The following is a 13,741-nucleotide window of genomic DNA, read 5'->3' as shown; positions in this document are numbered from 1 at the left end:
GTATCATAAATCTTGTCATAACATGCATATCCTCTAGAGATTGGTCGCGGTAAGGTTGTCTGCTGATACAACGTGTATGTCCGTTTTGAATGTCCGATGCCCAGCCAGCAACTCATGCCATTCCACTATGGCTGCTCGTAGGGGATAACCTCTCTGGATCAAGTTCAGAATTGAAAGGATTGACCTGTACCTCTGCTCTCTGCGTGCCTTTCCCTTTCGACTCGGGTTGGCGAGGCGGTGTCTCTGATCCGAATGGAAGTGGTGACAGCCGAGGGGAGCGAGATCGTAAGGGAGCCGTGGTCTCTCCAGGTAAATTCGGCATCTCTTCCCATTCACCAAGTGGATCGCCTTCTCGTCGTGAACCTCCTCTTATCCTACTGGGAGTGGGAGCATAGAGGGTCTCTGGAGGAATTTCCCACTCTTCACTCCTCTGTCGAGCATATCGAGGTCTATTCCCTCCCTCATGTGGAGAAGGAAGAGGATCAGCGTATGGATCCCACGTGTCATCATGGCCCTCTATCGAGGACAATGTGCCAGGTAAGGGTAGACCAAAGACTGAAGCGCGAGATTTGCCAACAAGGTGTTGTCTTCGCCTTCGACGACGATTGTAGATCCAAAACCCGGCGAATAGACTTAAAAGTAGGACGACGGCAATGCCCTGAAAAGCAAAATGCGTGATCAGTACGTCGAGCTCAAGCGGATCACCTCGCGTCTCCGACATATAACGCACAGTGATGAGGCCCAAAAAGCCTCCAGTACTGCCTTTACTGGAATCAGAATCTCAGATGTCAGCCAGAGACCCATTTGAGCCCTGCCAGCGCCCAACTCACATGTTGGGGTGGATATGACGATCTTTAGTGACGGTACTGCTGGGAGGGCCAGTGAGAGTCTGTCGAGAGAGTCAGAGTCATAGTTAGAGGCAGAAATTTGACACACCACTTCCTCGGCTGTCGTTGTTGAGCTATCTTCAGCTTACTGATTGTCTATCAGTTGATCCAGGCAGTCACTCACAGCCATCAACTCCGCCCCCGCCACGCTTCGGCATGGCGCCGTGGATTTCAAGCCAGGGGCTTATGGGGGCGCCTGTCAGGACGGTGCAAGCTGTCTCAATCTGATACACCGATACTGCTCGGATTTTCTTTCAATGCCGCCCGACAGTTGAGTAGCCTCTTTCAACGACACATGCTCGTCAATCGTCATGTGGTTAGCACAGACATAACACGCTCCCCCCGGTTCATATCCCGTACACGCTGTATTAGAATTCCACGTCATACTCTTCGTGTGTGCTTTTGATAACCGAGACTCCTTGAGACTTGCGGGACTTCGGCAAATGATCCGAATCGGCTCGAGGTACAGCTACGAATGGACGCGATTAACTTGGTTATACGAGTGTACAGCGTTCATTGGGCCTTGGGTGGATCGTAACAGTGATCTGCCACCGATGTGTTGAGGACTCAGCTGTCCCTTTCATTTTCAAAGATCGACTCCTCCAGATACTCCTTTCTCCTTTCAACCCAGCTCTACAAAGCCCATAACTAGTGACAGTCGACCATTGGCTCGCATCGATCCTGTCACTGGTATCCCATTTGCGTACCATACCATCGTCAAGGACTTTCTCTCAGCGCATCGCACAATCTAGCATCATCTCCAACATGGCCGAAGCCATCCCCGACATCGTCACCTACCTTCGCTCGCTCGATGCAGTGCACGACCGATGCAATCAGGTCTTTGCGCTTGCCGAAGTCGGTCAGGTGGATCACTGGACGTTCCACCAGGACAAAGTGGCTGATGTCGTGGACTACTGTGTCACATTGATCACGAGAGACTATGGTGATCTCTCCAAAGTGAGCTTGTCAGGAAGACCTCTCTCTAAGCCTTCCTCTAACGCATTTATACAGGTGCCTCGTGAGTCTAATGGCAAAATGCTCAACCTGACTTTGCAGCCACCTCTCGTCGGACCCATTTCGAACCACCCACCAAGGCCCAGGACGCACGGATGGGCCGTATTCCAGCTCTTCTTCTTCTATGTCCCAAGGACCCCATCGCAAAGACCTTGACGTTGATCGACCTGTACGTCGTCTCGGTCCTTCTGGATGCAGGCGCTGGACCCGATTGGGTGTACACTGAAGTCGGTCCCGACGGACGAGAGACCTGGAAAGGAGGCCGGAGTGAAGGACTGGCAGTGGCGAGCTATCAAATGTTCACCGCGGGTGTGTTCTCGTCTAACAATGCGAACAAGCTCCAGGTCGATGGTGAGTGGCTGGTCTGGTCCCCGCGGCGGGTGGCTCGTGTAGCTCATATTCCACGTAGCCAAAGCTCTCAAAGGGTTGAGGGTAGAAACGCTTGCAAAGCACCTTCAAGTGTCTGATTCAAACCCTATGGCCGGTCTTGAAGGCAGATGCGAGCTCTTGATCAAGCTTGGATCAGCTTTGGGGGATCGTCCAGATATCTGCCCTTCAGGAAGACCTGGCGAGATAATCAGTAAGCACCTGTTCCTCTGTGAAGCCCAACTTCTGACTCGCGTCTTCAGACTACCTGGAAGGCAGACTCCCATCCGCCGACACCTTACCTTTGTCACTTCTGTGGAGCACCCTGTTCGAGCTTCTTTTGCCTATTTGGCCATCCCGGACCACTCTCCCGGACCATCCCTCGTTCCCCTTGGGCGATGTATGGCCCTGCCCGTCCCTGGAAAGATCGTTAACGGGCGATCGAACTACCGGGGACAATCTCGTGGCATTCCACAAGCTCACTCAATGGCTGTGTTACTCTCTCGTCGAGGTGATCGAAAGTGAGGGCGGATGGAAAGTGGACAGAGGACGAGGTCAGACTGCACTGCCAGAGGTGAGCGAATACTTCTGTTACCACTCAGAAACATGTAGCTCACAATCGTCTAGTATCGGAACGGTGGTCTTCTAGTCGACCTCGGCGCCTTGACGATCAAACCCGAGACATTACCTCCGGATGCTTATCCCAGGGGCAGAGATCAACCCCCTCTTCTTGCGCCTTCGCATCCCGCTATCGTAGAATGGCGAGCACTGACTATCGGTGTCTTGTAAGTGATGCTCAAGTAAATTTACATTGTACTGATCCCTGATCGCTTAGGAATCACTGCCATCCATTGATCTGCGAAAAGCTCGGCACTCAGTTGTCCCTCGCTCAAGTCATCGAAGCTGCTACGTGGAAAGGTGGACGAGAGATTGCAAAGACAAAGCGACAGGGTGGAGGCCGTGAGTCTTTCCAGCTGTCGCGTCCAGCCCTTCGCTGATACAAAACGCAGCTCCAATCGATATCATCAGTGATGGTACGGTCTTCTGATCGAGCTGTGATGTCCTGCGACTACAAGATCCTAGTAGCAGACCTTTAGGCCTCCTTATGTACCTCTTACGAGCCTTCAATCCCACTACGAATACTTTCATTGTACATAATGCATCATGATGACAAGAGGACCGTTTTGTCTTCTATTCAGCATTGCTCTAATGACCATGAGGATCTCTGTCCTCTTTTTCCTCTGGTGCCACCTTGATGTCATCATCGATTCTCAACAAGCTCGTGGCTGCCTCTAGGGCAGATTTCAGTGATTTGATCTTTGAAATAGTGGGTTCCAAGACTCCAGCGGCGCGATTGTCGATGACTTCGCCATTGATGAGGTCCAGACCGTAGAACATGAGACCACGTTTGGGATCTGACACGGGAGCACTCTGAGCGGCATTGTGATAGGCTCTGAGCTTTGCCACGAGGTCTGTGGAGTCTTTCGCAGCGTTCATAGCGAGTGTCTTGGGGATGGTCAAGAGTGAAGAAGCGAATTCAGCAATGGCCAATTGTTCTCGGGAGCCCTGAGAATAGCAAAATTAGCAAAGCAGGTAGTCAGTGACATCGGCTGTAAACTCACCAAAGTCGTCGCAAAATTCTCCAGATAGATTGACAAGGCAGTCTCGACAGCTCCACCACCCGGCACGACGCTACCACTTTCCAATGTTCTCTTGATGATGGACAGAGCATCGTGTAGTGCTCTCTCCATCTCGTCCAGCATGTAATCGTTCGCTCCGCGCAGGATGATCGAACTTGAATTGACGACCTTTGTCCCCTTGATGAGGATCAACTCATCATCACTGACTCGCTCCTGCACCACTTCATCTGCCGTCCCAAGACTGGCAGCTTCAAACGTCTCGTCTCCATCCAAGTTGGCGAGGGAAGACACCAAGGTGGCCCCTGTGGCTCGAGCGATTCGACGCAAATCCTCCTTTCTACACCTTCTTACAGCCATCGCTCCAGCTTCGACAAACTCCTTCAAGCAAAGGTCATCGATTCCTTTCGTGGTGAGAATGACATTGGCTCCCGCGGCGAGGATCATCCTGACTCGCTCGAGGACAATCTCAGATTCCCTCGCACGGATAGCTTCGAGTTGTTCAGGATCATCAATGGTAATGTGAACGCCGAGATGCATCCTTTGCTTGGCGAGGTTGATGTCGAGACATGCGATTTTGGCATTCTGCACTCGGAGTTTCATCGCTGGGCAACAGTCATGAGCTTCTTCAATGCGATATCTAGGCACTCTAGGCAGAGCTTACCTTGACTGGCCACTGTGCAGTTCAAAGCGTATCCCTTGACCATGAAACTCTCCCTGGCACTCTTTCCATGGGCTTTGAGCACGTTGACCGCTTTGACCGGGAATTTCTTCTCCCCTTTTGCGTTGATAGTCTTGACGGCCTGCATGGCATCGACAGCCATCGGGGCGAAGATGTCGTCATCACTGAAGACCATCAGCTTGGGTACTCCTTACGGCTGAGGAGTTGAACCTACGCAGAGAGAATTTTGGACGACATGGACGTCTTGGCTACGTTGACGAGACAGTCCCTGCCCAATTTATCAACCTTGGTCGAGAGCTGCTCAGCCATATAACGGCAGGCTTCTTTGCAAGCGAGTCTAGACGTGGTGTGAGCTGAGACCTTTCAGAGGGACAATGCAGCTCACCTGTATCCGGTGATGACTGTCGTTGGGTGAATCTTGTTGCGGACGAGATCATTCGCTCTCCTCAGTAATTCCGCAGCGAGGAGCACGACAGAAGTCGTACCATCTCCGACTTCCTTGTCTTGCTGCGTGGCGAGTGACACAAGTATACGGGCCTGTGGTGCGTCAGCTGGCTCGAATGCGCTGAGAGCAGGACGACGTCGGGCGCGCAGACCAGCTTTCGAGAAGGACACTCACAGCCGGGTGGGAGACCTCGAGCAGAGACAGAATCGTAGCTCCGTCATTCGTGATGGTCACATCCCCGACGTTGTCGACGAGCATTTTGTCGAGACTAGTGGGATGCGTGCATCAGCGCATGTGCGACAACGAGTTGGCGAGACATGAAAATTGCTCGACAATATTGTCAACGCTCACCCAACGGGACCGAGAGATGATTTCAACACGTTGGCGACGGTTTGACAGGCAAGGACTGTGCAGGATGAGCTGCTATTCCCTGTTCTGAACGACTCGGCTCACCATTTTGCTCCCTGACCTCTGCACCGGTTGTTCTTGAACCACCCAAGAACAGGCCCTAAGGCAATTGTCAGCTTAGGCCCAAGCTGAGCGAAGAAGCGACTGACCGCTCGGGGATCTCGTTGAAACATTGATGCGGCCATATTGATCGGAACGTGTTCTGACCCAATCTACTATTCTGTGCTAGCGGGAGCAGCTGGATGTAGAGGCTCAAATGAGTCGGGTTCCAAAGGTTCGACACGCAAAAGACTCAGCAGCAGCAACGACGAGCGTTTCGAAACGCGCGAACATTTCAGAGACGGAATCAAATTTCTCAATCTCCGGAGGGAAGAGATATCCCAGGCGAGATGCCGACCGAACATTATTGCAGCTTTGTACATCTCATTCGTGCTCCTGGTGGGAAGCTCGTGCGAATCAAGATGAGCGGCAAACTCGCCATCTCCATGCTCATGGGACAGCCTGCCTTGATGAGCTGTACGAAGTTGGTGGCTGGAAGATCAGCGATGCCACTCTTCCGCATCACATATCAAGCGCCTGCCGTTTCTCACTCAGCGGGCACTTCATGGAAGAGGACCTATGCGACTCATCGAGATTTGCGGACTGATCCTAGCCTTGATGCGAGTCCTCGAGTCAGGACTGGACAATCGAATCTGGACGGAAGAGAGAGTGTTGGACCGTTTCCTCTGGGGGTCGGACCTAGTGGGAGGAACAAGACTTGGAAGAGCTGGAAAGAGTTGGGTATAAAGGGTAAACGTGAGTCGATGGGGTCGAGCCGCTGTAGTCGTCGCAGGGGGCTAAGATAGATGGACTCGAAATGACACTGACACGTCTCGCTTAGTTGGCAGGACAGTCCGACAGACTGGGAACCTTGGAGTCATTCTCTTCGGAGGAGGATTATTCATCCTTCTGACACTGTCACTCACCACTGAGCTCTTTGCGAGGAACTCGCCCAGCGTTCTGTACTCCCAAGCGGTCGACAAAATCAGGCAGAGCGATGCGGTGAGCCCTCCTCGTCAGCCTCCTCATCAGCCTCCGCCATCTACTTCGGTCAATCGAGCTAACGCTCTCCCAGCTCGATGCTCACCTCTTACCGCCTCTAACATTCACCCACTCACCTACGCCCGCTGCTCCTGTACGAGGCTCTACACCCGTCGCTCATACGCTCTTGCGACATCCTTCTTCCGGTCGAGATCATATGATCATCACGTTCTGGGTCCATGGACGAGGAAGGAATGAACCTGAACCCCTTCACTGGGCAAAATCATCTTGGCATTTGGTCCTTACGTCCTTGGACGATGCTGCGAGATATCTTGGCTTCATAGATGGCGGGGCTTCCTTGTTCACGGGCTCGAGTGAAGATGCGAGTATGGGAAAGGAGAGAAACATCGCGAATGTGGAAGTGGACACGACACAGAGTGCCGAGGATGGATCTGGATGGTTAGGAAGTCTCTTGGGTGGATTCTCAGGGCTACGGAATGGCTCAAATGCAAACACCCGAGGTGATCGAAGTGGCACAGCCACGAGAGGTCTGCCTCCGCCAGGCACGTACAAAGTCGGGGAAGTCAAGGGTGACTATGTGAAGGTTTGTTTGACCATCCATTGATCACATAGTCGTCGCTGAATAGACATCTCACAGAACGCCAATGGTCAATACCAGCTACTATCACTCACTATCGACGTCCCCTCATCATCAGCATCATATCCTGGTCGAGCGGTAGTCTTCTGGGCCCCAGAAGCCGATCGCGAGGGACTGATCTCGATGATAGGAGGTAGAGGCAGATAGATCCTTGTACAGGTCATGCGTATACTTGTACTACTGTATGGAATTGCATGATGTAAGATATCGTGTCGCTATTATCATCGTCTACATGTCTATTTGGCCCTTTTCTTCGTGTTTGAGAGGCGATGCTTCCAATGCTTTCTGCTTGGTCCCAGACCGCATCGTTTTTTGTCCTGTAGCCCAAACCTGCCCCCCTTTGTGACCAGTCAGAGCCCGTTCCTATGGTTCCAAGCCTGGGTCATCCGGATTCGCCAAACTGACTCTGTGAAATATGTATTATACTGTGCTTGCTGTAAAGATCCAATATTTGTATCCGGTGAATGGGATGCGATGTTGAGTGACATGAGCGTATTGAAGTGCGCCGTATGAGAGCCCAATAGTTCATGTCCTGGCATACCACTAAGTCAGACGCCAAGTCTCGCGTTCCGCTCACCACCATGAAATGTCCATCGTTTTGTGTACTCAAATCTTTCGTCCGTACACGGCAAAAAGACGCTGGTAATGCCTCGAATCAGGGCTCGACAGCTGGATCGATTTGAGATCAGTGCTGGACCTTTACGATTCACTGCTGACTCACCTCCTCGATGCAGTCCTTGACCAGCTGTCGTATCTGTCCCTGTTCGTACCCGTTGGCCAGGACGATCGGTATGATCTTGGCAATGTTGGCTTCGATCAAAGATCTATGGAGTCTTCCGGCTCGAGCCAAGGATTGAGAACCTGATCGACGAGTGGTGAGGATCATGAGCAATGATATCACTTACTACCTCTGAGGAAGCCTGCTGTGGGCATGCCTAATTCTTGTGTGAATGCGGGCGTGTGACTGGATAACTCAGCACCAGCAAGGGGTCGCTCAGTTTGCTTTCACGCCACTCACAAGACTCGGGATGAGGCGAGACATTGGAGCAGATTCGCAGGCAGGGTAGTGTCCACTGAGGAATTTGTAAGTCTCCCGTGCTGGCCACACCAGGCCCGCGTACCTCCTCGCGCTGCGTATGCATCCCTCACACACGCGTCTAATGTCCTGATACAGCGAGACGTTTCCCCGTTGGAAGAAAGCTGGGCAAGAGGCGCGTCAGTCCGGCAGACGTCCAGTCTTCCAAGACCTACATAACGAGGTTCAGTTTCGACGAGAATCAACAGTCCCCCTGGGCGAAGCGTCACTGCGAGTCGTTCAATAATGGCCGAGTAATCTGGTATTTCAAGCAGAAGAATCTTGACGTGTATGATGTCTGAGCATGGCGTCAGCGATGGCGAACAGGCGCCTGCGTACCAAAAGTATGAGGAGGAAATGGTATTGGTAGGGATATGTCTGAAGTGTTGTCAGTCGCGGATTTGACTAGCTGTCTCATTCAGCAGGTGCCTTACCTAGAGTCTGGCAGTCGAGGTTACCATGCTGCGCTGCAGAAGTCATCCAAGAAGCCCAATTGATGCTGAAGAGAGAGAGAAAGAAAGATTAGCGGTGTTGAGTGATCAAGTCCGAGTCACTCACTCGACAGCCAGGACGTCGCAGAACGGTTGAGCATTGGCAAGCATGACGCTCCAGGCGCCTGAAGAGCGGGATGTGAGACAATGTGAATTGAGCGCGGGATCCTCACTGACCTGTACCCTGAGCGGTGGTCAGCGATTGAATGGAAGCATGGTTCGACAAGTCATCGCGCCACGGGCTGGGCGCGGTCTCGCCTGACTCGGCCCACTCACCGCTCCTACATCCAGAACTCTACTCCTTCGACCGGTCGAGTGTATCGCCGCGAGATGCGTATGGATCGTCTGAGAGTGATACGGCTCGAGGAGTGTCATGTGAAGTTGATGTAGCGTGTCGAGCCTGAGTTGAGAAAACATATAGGCACGTTCAAGGTCCGGCTTGCTCACCGCTGTTTCTCAGTGAGTAGATCTCTATCTTTACTGAATATGCCACGTAGCATACCAGACTTGCAAAGGGTAGGACTGGAAAAAGGAGGAGTAGGCAGGCCGATGTAGATGGGTTGTAGGCTGCACATGGGTGAGTGCGGGCTGGCGGGCGTTCTGGCTATCGTTACGAGTGGTGAGCGTAGCATGGCTGCAAGGCTCACCTGTTACTCTTTTCGAAGTCCACTTGCAGCTGTATCGCCTCCAACCCTTCTTCACGAACTCACACTGCTCTGTCCTCGCAACAGTGGAGACTGTGTCTGGGGGAGGAGCTGTTTGATCGCAGTTTCGAGAAGCGGGTCCTCGAGTCGATATCCGCTGAGTGTGTGCAGGTAGGTAGGACTTTGGGCGAGAGCTTACTGGAGTTGCTGCTTTTCTTGAGTGGATCTTTTGGCTGCAGCAGTCTGAGGAATCAACCTATACTTGTGCGTCATAGTTGTCCCCGTGAGCTGGACTTAGGAACCCGGATGGCGGGGGAGATGATCATCATGACCCGACCACTAGCCTTCTTCCAGATGTTTCCGGACAGAAACCTGCTCCATCCTCATGATGAACCGTCTGTGTCTGTCTGTCTGTCCTCTTGTGCCACCATCAACAAACAAGTGAAACATGAGAAGTCCACTCCGGCGTTTGAATACCAAGGGGGAGGGGGAAAGAGTCTGTGAGTATGAGTGAGTAAGAGCAGAGTAAGCGTTTCAGGTAAGTCACGAGTCTGTCCAAATGGATGATTGATGATGATTGATGATTGATCGATGATGATTGATGCCATGACTGCTGTGAAGATCGAAAGGGAGGTGGAGTGGTTGCGAGGCACCGCTTGGGGTTTGAAAGGCAGGGATGGTCCAAAGGGTGACCGGCCACTCAGAGAGTCAGAACACTCGAGTATGGCATCGAGCTCGGTCGACATAATGTCAGATGTTACAAGGTCTCCCTCTTCTCGCCATGTCATGGATTGCTTGATGTAAACCTCACAGCACTCAAGGTTGAATGAATGTTATGAAGCTCAATTGACCTTGATCCTCAGGTTTTTCGAAAACGGAATTGTGAACGGAATTATCGAGGACTCGAGGATAGTCTGAACCCATTTTTCCAAAGCAAAAGCTGCAATTCCACTCATTCATTTACACCTTGTCTGCTCCATAGGAATCTCTCTGTCCCTCAAGGACTGAAAGAGGAACACGATAGCTTTACTCAGCCCAAATACCCATACTTCCAAAGCCTCGTCGATCCAGCGCTGCAAACACCAATTCCCCCCGTGGCCTGATCTCTCCATTCACCCCCACCCCCCCTCAACATGGCATCTTCCTCCGCATCCTACGTCACTTTTGAGACCTCCGTCGGGTCATTCACAGTCGAATTGTACAACAATCATGCTCCAAAGGTGAGTGCTGGGGGAACGGTGACTTTGAATTCGCGTCTCGCCTGTTGGATCCCTCTGCTAATGGATCAACCTAGACATGTAACAACTTTTCTAAACTTGCAGAGAGAGGATACTATAATGGAGTCCTGTTTCACCGTATTATCCCGGTGAGTAGTGCGAAAGTAGAAGGGACATCAAGTACAGAAGGTTCACTAAGCAATCTCTCCCTCAGGGGTTCATGATTCAAGGTGGTGACCCTACTGGCACGGGACGAGGTGGAACATCCATCTATGGAGATAAATTTGCAGATGAGATACATCCTGATTTGAGATTCGTCGGAGCGGGGATCTTGGCCATGGCGAACTCTGGGCCAAATACAAATGGTGAGTGGGCGACATTCGCGAGTAGCGTCAGCGAGGCGATAAGGGGAAATCCCGATGCCATCATCAGAGACGTACTGACAATCTCCACTCCAGGCTCACAATTCTTCATCACTTGCGTGAGTCGTGTCTTTTCTCGTGACTTTTCCATAGGCCGTCCGATCTGACCCAAACCATTCAAGGCACCCACACCTTTCCTAGACGGCAAACATACGATCTTTGGCCGTATATCATCCGGGATGAAGACTGTTCAACGCTTAGAAGCTGTACGGACTGACAACAATGATAGACCAGTGGAGGATATCAAGATCCACAAGGCTAGATTAGGAGATGCGACACAGAATGCCATCACACAGTAATATGCATGGATGGTGGAATGGCGAAAACGCGTCAATACAAGAAGAAGAAGCAGTTTTTTTGAACCCAAGCTAGACGGCCTCGACCGGGAGATCAAAAGCCAAGAATCGCGTTTCTGAAATCCCTCGGATGAGCTTGAATCCACATAGCACACTCTGCGTACTCACGCTTGCCTCCTGACTAGCTTTTCGCCTTCACTCATCGACTCGTCAATCTTGAATGGCTCAAAGCCCATTCTGGAGTACCATGTCAACTGGCCATGTCCTCGCAGCATCGAGTTCACTCACCCGCGTCTCGCCTCGTCAGTCTTCAAATCACTCTCTTCTCCTCTTCCCTGGAACTCGCTCTCCCCTTCTCCACCTGGGAAATCAGGCCCTGGTCGACCTTCTAAGAAGGTCTCCTTTTGCTGAGCCAAATATTCCAAATTGGTAAGAGTGAGAGGGACAGAGGGAATGTACATGACGGAAGAAGCTCGCGAACCACGGTGAACAGATTCGACGGCGTGAATAGCGTCTGAATAACACAGAAGTGAGTCACACACAGGATCCCTTCGCCTCTCTCGGTGTGGTCTAAAGCTCTTTGCTGTGATGCTCACCTCCGTGCCACCAAGCTTGATCTCCTGGTCTGACTCTCGGCAAACTGGTCATTGTTCGATTGAGCTGGAGGTGGGGATGAGTCTTGTCGTTGCACTCGTGCCCTCTGCCCAGTGGAGAACCGGGAAAGGTTGAAGACTCAAGGTCGAGCTCCCAGTTCGATGCGTCAAGATAAGCAGAGTGGGTAGAGCAAGCGTGTCGCGGTGACTTTTCTCTGCAAATGTCCATGATCAGCGTCGAACATGTTTGGACGTCTCTTTGAGAACTCTGCTGACCTGAACAATGGCCTCAGGATAGTATATGCCGTCATTTCCTTGATGTATGGATAGACTTTCAACGTCCCTTCCGATGGACCGGTGTCAGATAACGAGGTCCATCCTTGGAAAGCTCGAAAGACGCCACACTGAAAAAGATTGGTGAGTTACTAGGGCTCCGTTAGACACTCACAGATCCAGCACCATCGTACATGTTTTGAACGGCCGTCGCTCGAGAGTCTGGCGTGCAAGAGCTCGTCAGCCTAAATCGTTGACGGCATCAAGGATCACCCCACCCATCTCCCACGCATCGAATTCCTCCCAATCGCCTCGAAGGATCTTCTCATATACATTCCTGTAAGCTGGATCCTCCCATCGCTCAACGCTTCCTCCGTCCATATGAGGTCCGAGAGCAAACTTTGCATCTCCAGGATGTCGGATCCGGAGTCGGTCAGCGTATGTCAAAGGGACGAGCGAGATGGGCGTCGAGTCTGATTTGGAAAAGATGGATAAGAGAGCTCGTTGAATGTCTAGTGATCGAGGATGAGCTCGAGCTTCCAGTTGAGATTTAGACCAGCTGAAAAGAGTAGGTTGTCAGACAGTTTCGTGATGGGGGCACCTTGGGGGAGACTGCTTTCACTCACTACAGTTCAAAAACTTGCTTGTCATTCGCTGGGAAACCTTTGACGCTGGGATTGGCTCGAATGTAGCTTTTTATATCATCGAGCCATGTCAGAGCCTTAACGAGTCAACGTACATCGGGTCAGCTGATGAAGACAACTACGGCACCGTTCATCGGCTCACCTGTTCCTCCGATACGACATCTTTCACAACCACGGTGCCACATCGCTTGATCGACTCTATCAACTGGGTAGATGGGTTCAAGAGCTCGTCATAGGTCGCAGTGGGGATACACTGATCGAATGATAGGTCAGCAGTCGATACACGCAGCATGGCATGGCATAAAGGCCACGATAGCGAGCATTGACTCGTCATCACTTACATCTTGTTTTCGTCGTTCGACTTCATCTGCCACATCCGCCAACCTCTGTATCAAACTACTCCACGATCGAAGAAGCGCAGCTTGGTTGGTCTCGTTTCCAATCATCTCCCTGTGGTACCCATGTCATCAGCCCCCTGTATATTTCTGAATGACTCCACAGTCTACCGTACAAGCGGACACGAGAGCTGGAAAAAACCCCTACGCACCGTTTGAGCACTTTGAATCGTTCTGGAAGTTCTACCTCGACTTCTCCAGCGAGCGAAGCAAAGACGGATCCAATCTGAGTACAGGCCCCATCAGTCATCTGTCCAATACCTGTACAATGTACCCTGGAGCTCACTCACATCACCCTCTTTACGTTCTCGCCTCGCTGTAGACGTCATACTGGACATTGACATGGAGGATTGAGGTCGTGCGAGTGCAGCACTATTGGTGTTCGGTGGACTGGCAACGGCAGCTGCCATGGTATCGGGCTTCAACAGATTCTCAGACTTGGGTATGTCAGCTTGAGAAATGGTGAGATGAAGGAAGAGGGATGCAGAACAGGAATGCATTTGGGTTCTTGTATTCGGTAAATGATCGCCCTCACAATATTCGCTTAAACGGCTAAACTGACATTTGCACCGAG

The 13,741-nt window shown here is 51.7% G+C and overlaps 7 protein-coding genes across 7 annotated transcripts; 3 read left to right on the top strand and 4 right to left on the bottom strand.

Annotated features, from left to right (window-relative positions):
- Positions 1 to 11: 11 nt before the first annotated feature.
- BD324DRAFT_639196 (hypothetical protein) lies at positions 12 to 1,201 on the bottom strand. Its single transcript, XM_022017202.1, has 5 exons — positions 1,012 to 1,201; positions 937 to 947; positions 831 to 889; positions 731 to 767; positions 12 to 658 (listed from the first exon to the last, which is right to left on the bottom strand). Exons 1-5 carry the CDS (start codon positions 1,043 to 1,045, stop codon positions 113 to 115), a joined length of 687 nt encoding a protein of 228 aa, XP_021868008.1. The 5' UTR covers positions 1,046 to 1,201; the 3' UTR covers positions 12 to 112.
- Positions 1,202 to 1,354: 153 nt separating this feature from the next.
- BD324DRAFT_639192 (hypothetical protein) lies at positions 1,355 to 3,446 on the top strand. Its single transcript, XM_022017201.1, is given in 8 exon segments — positions 1,355 to 1,847; positions 1,863 to 1,866; positions 1,944 to 2,252; positions 2,311 to 2,481; positions 2,531 to 2,841; positions 2,895 to 3,052; positions 3,103 to 3,227; positions 3,278 to 3,446. The coding sequence occupies 8 exon segments, from the start codon at positions 1,653 to 1,655 to the stop codon at positions 3,313 to 3,315; spliced, it is 1,311 nt and encodes a 436-aa protein (XP_021868007.1). The 5' UTR covers positions 1,355 to 1,652; the 3' UTR covers positions 3,316 to 3,446.
- BD324DRAFT_684116 (chaperonin Cpn60/TCP-1 family) lies at positions 3,447 to 5,856 on the bottom strand. Its single transcript, XM_022019207.1, has 9 exons — positions 5,589 to 5,856; positions 5,485 to 5,539; positions 5,383 to 5,437; positions 5,206 to 5,299; positions 4,972 to 5,123; positions 4,801 to 4,923; positions 4,569 to 4,750; positions 3,890 to 4,509; positions 3,447 to 3,833 (listed from the first exon to the last, which is right to left on the bottom strand). The coding sequence occupies exons 1-9, from the start codon at positions 5,622 to 5,624 to the stop codon at positions 3,474 to 3,476; spliced, it is 1,677 nt and encodes a 558-aa protein (XP_021868006.1). The 5' UTR covers positions 5,625 to 5,856; the 3' UTR covers positions 3,447 to 3,473.
- BD324DRAFT_639190 (hypothetical protein) lies at positions 5,857 to 7,315 on the top strand. The gene is made up of 4 exons (XM_022017200.1): positions 5,857 to 6,234; positions 6,320 to 6,480; positions 6,554 to 7,063; positions 7,118 to 7,315. Exons 1-4 carry the CDS (start codon positions 5,901 to 5,903, stop codon positions 7,262 to 7,264), a joined length of 1,152 nt encoding a protein of 383 aa, XP_021868005.1. The 5' UTR covers positions 5,857 to 5,900; the 3' UTR covers positions 7,265 to 7,315.
- A 408-nt stretch (positions 7,316 to 7,723) lies between these two features.
- Positions 7,724 to 9,100, bottom strand: BD324DRAFT_584803 (hypothetical protein; the record flags this gene model as incomplete). The annotated part of the gene is made up of 7 exons (XM_022013706.1): positions 7,724 to 7,786; positions 7,839 to 7,978; positions 8,023 to 8,081; positions 8,136 to 8,190; positions 8,239 to 8,317; positions 8,369 to 8,523; positions 8,947 to 9,100. The coding sequence occupies 7 exons, from the start codon at positions 9,098 to 9,100 to the stop codon at positions 7,724 to 7,726; spliced, it is 705 nt and encodes a 234-aa protein (XP_021868004.1).
- A 1,181-nt stretch (positions 9,101 to 10,281) lies between these two features.
- On the top strand, positions 10,282 to 11,291 carry BD324DRAFT_639181 (cyclophilin-like peptidyl prolyl cis-trans isomerase). The gene is made up of 5 exons (XM_022017199.1): positions 10,282 to 10,547; positions 10,622 to 10,693; positions 10,759 to 10,909; positions 11,003 to 11,025; positions 11,089 to 11,291. Exons 1-5 carry the CDS (start codon positions 10,461 to 10,463, stop codon positions 11,263 to 11,265), a joined length of 510 nt encoding a protein of 169 aa, XP_021868003.1. The 5' UTR covers positions 10,282 to 10,460; the 3' UTR covers positions 11,266 to 11,291.
- BD324DRAFT_639175 (hypothetical protein) lies at positions 11,292 to 13,672 on the bottom strand. Its single transcript, XM_022017198.1, has 12 exons — positions 13,458 to 13,672; positions 13,320 to 13,393; positions 13,114 to 13,222; positions 12,915 to 13,025; positions 12,755 to 12,849; positions 12,407 to 12,687; positions 12,304 to 12,350; positions 12,132 to 12,259; positions 11,859 to 12,070; positions 11,551 to 11,776; positions 11,431 to 11,499; positions 11,292 to 11,378 (listed from the first exon to the last, which is right to left on the bottom strand). Exons 1-12 carry the CDS (start codon positions 13,665 to 13,667, stop codon positions 11,357 to 11,359), a joined length of 1,584 nt encoding a protein of 527 aa, XP_021868002.1. The 5' UTR covers positions 13,668 to 13,672; the 3' UTR covers positions 11,292 to 11,356.
- Between the last annotated feature and the right edge of the window lie 69 nt (positions 13,673 to 13,741).

This window comes from Kockovaella imperatae (assembly GCF_002102565.1).
Source record: "Kockovaella imperatae strain NRRL Y-17943 chromosome Unknown BD324scaffold_18, whole genome shotgun sequence".
Taxonomy (NCBI): domain Eukaryota; kingdom Fungi; phylum Basidiomycota; class Tremellomycetes; order Tremellales; family Cuniculitremaceae; genus Kockovaella; species Kockovaella imperatae.
The sequence above is the reverse complement of the archived record's forward strand: the minus strand, read 5'-3'. Positions and strand labels throughout refer to the sequence as shown.

What these genes read in the sequence shown, in the direction of transcription:
- BD324DRAFT_639196 (XM_022017202.1), bottom strand. Translation starts at nt 1,045, where the DNA reads ATGCCGAAGCGTGGCGGGGGCGGAGTTGATGGCT. An exon ending in CGTCATATCCACCCCAACAT is followed by an intron (nt 768 to 830) that starts GTGAGTTGGGCG and finishes TTCTGATTCCAG; the next exon opens with TAAAGGCAGTACTGGAGGCT. An exon ending in GCTTTTTGGGCCTCATCACT is followed by an intron (nt 659 to 730) that starts GTGCGTTATATG and finishes TTTGCTTTTCAG; the next exon opens with GGCATTGCCGTCGTCCTACT.
- BD324DRAFT_639192 (XM_022017201.1), top strand. Translation starts at nt 1,653, where the DNA reads ATGGCCGAAGCCATCCCCGACATCGTCACCTACCTTCGCTCGCTCGAT. An exon ending in AAGACCTGGCGAGATAATCA is followed by an intron (nt 2,482 to 2,530) that starts GTAAGCACCTGT and finishes TCGCGTCTTCAG; the next exon opens with ACTACCTGGAAGGCAGACTC. An exon ending in AAAGCGACAGGGTGGAGGCC is followed by an intron (nt 3,228 to 3,277) that starts GTGAGTCTTTCC and finishes TACAAAACGCAG; the next exon opens with CTCCAATCGATATCATCAGT.
- BD324DRAFT_684116 (XM_022019207.1), bottom strand. Translation starts at nt 5,624, where the DNA reads ATGGCCGCATCAATGTTTCAACGAGATCCCCGAGCG. An exon ending in TCGAGGTCTCCCACCCGGCT is followed by an intron (nt 5,124 to 5,205) that starts GTGAGTGTCCTT and finishes GACGCACCACAG; the next exon opens with GCCCGTATACTTGTGTCACT. An exon ending in ACAGTCATCACCGGATACAG is followed by an intron (nt 4,924 to 4,971) that starts GTGAGCTGCATT and finishes CACCACGTCTAG; the next exon opens with ACTCGCTTGCAAAGAAGCCT.
- BD324DRAFT_639190 (XM_022017200.1), top strand. Translation starts at nt 5,901, where the DNA reads ATGAGCGGCAAACTCGCCATCTCCATGCTCATGGGACAGCCTGCCTTG. An exon ending in AAATCAGGCAGAGCGATGCG is followed by an intron (nt 6,481 to 6,553) that starts GTGAGCCCTCCT and finishes ACGCTCTCCCAG; the next exon opens with CTCGATGCTCACCTCTTACC. An exon ending in TCAAGGGTGACTATGTGAAG is followed by an intron (nt 7,064 to 7,117) that starts GTTTGTTTGACC and finishes GACATCTCACAG; the next exon opens with AACGCCAATGGTCAATACCA.
- BD324DRAFT_639181 (XM_022017199.1), top strand. Translation starts at nt 10,461, where the DNA reads ATGGCATCTTCCTCCGCATCCTACGTCACTTTTGAGACCTCCGTCGGG. An exon ending in TGTTTCACCGTATTATCCCG is followed by an intron (nt 10,694 to 10,758) that starts GTGAGTAGTGCG and finishes TCTCTCCCTCAG; the next exon opens with GGGTTCATGATTCAAGGTGG. An exon ending in CTCTGGGCCAAATACAAATG is followed by an intron (nt 10,910 to 11,002) that starts GTGAGTGGGCGA and finishes TCTCCACTCCAG; the next exon opens with GCTCACAATTCTTCATCACT.
- BD324DRAFT_639175 (XM_022017198.1), bottom strand. Translation starts at nt 13,667, where the DNA reads ATGCATTCCTGTTCTGCATCCCTCTTCCTTCATCTCACCATTTCTCAA. An exon ending in TCAAGCTTGGTGGCACGGAG is followed by an intron (nt 11,777 to 11,858) that starts GTGAGCATCACA and finishes TGTGTTATTCAG; the next exon opens with ACGCTATTCACGCCGTCGAA. An exon ending in ACTGACGAGGCGAGACGCGG is followed by an intron (nt 11,500 to 11,550) that starts GTGAGTGAACTC and finishes ATGGTACTCCAG; the next exon opens with AATGGGCTTTGAGCCATTCA.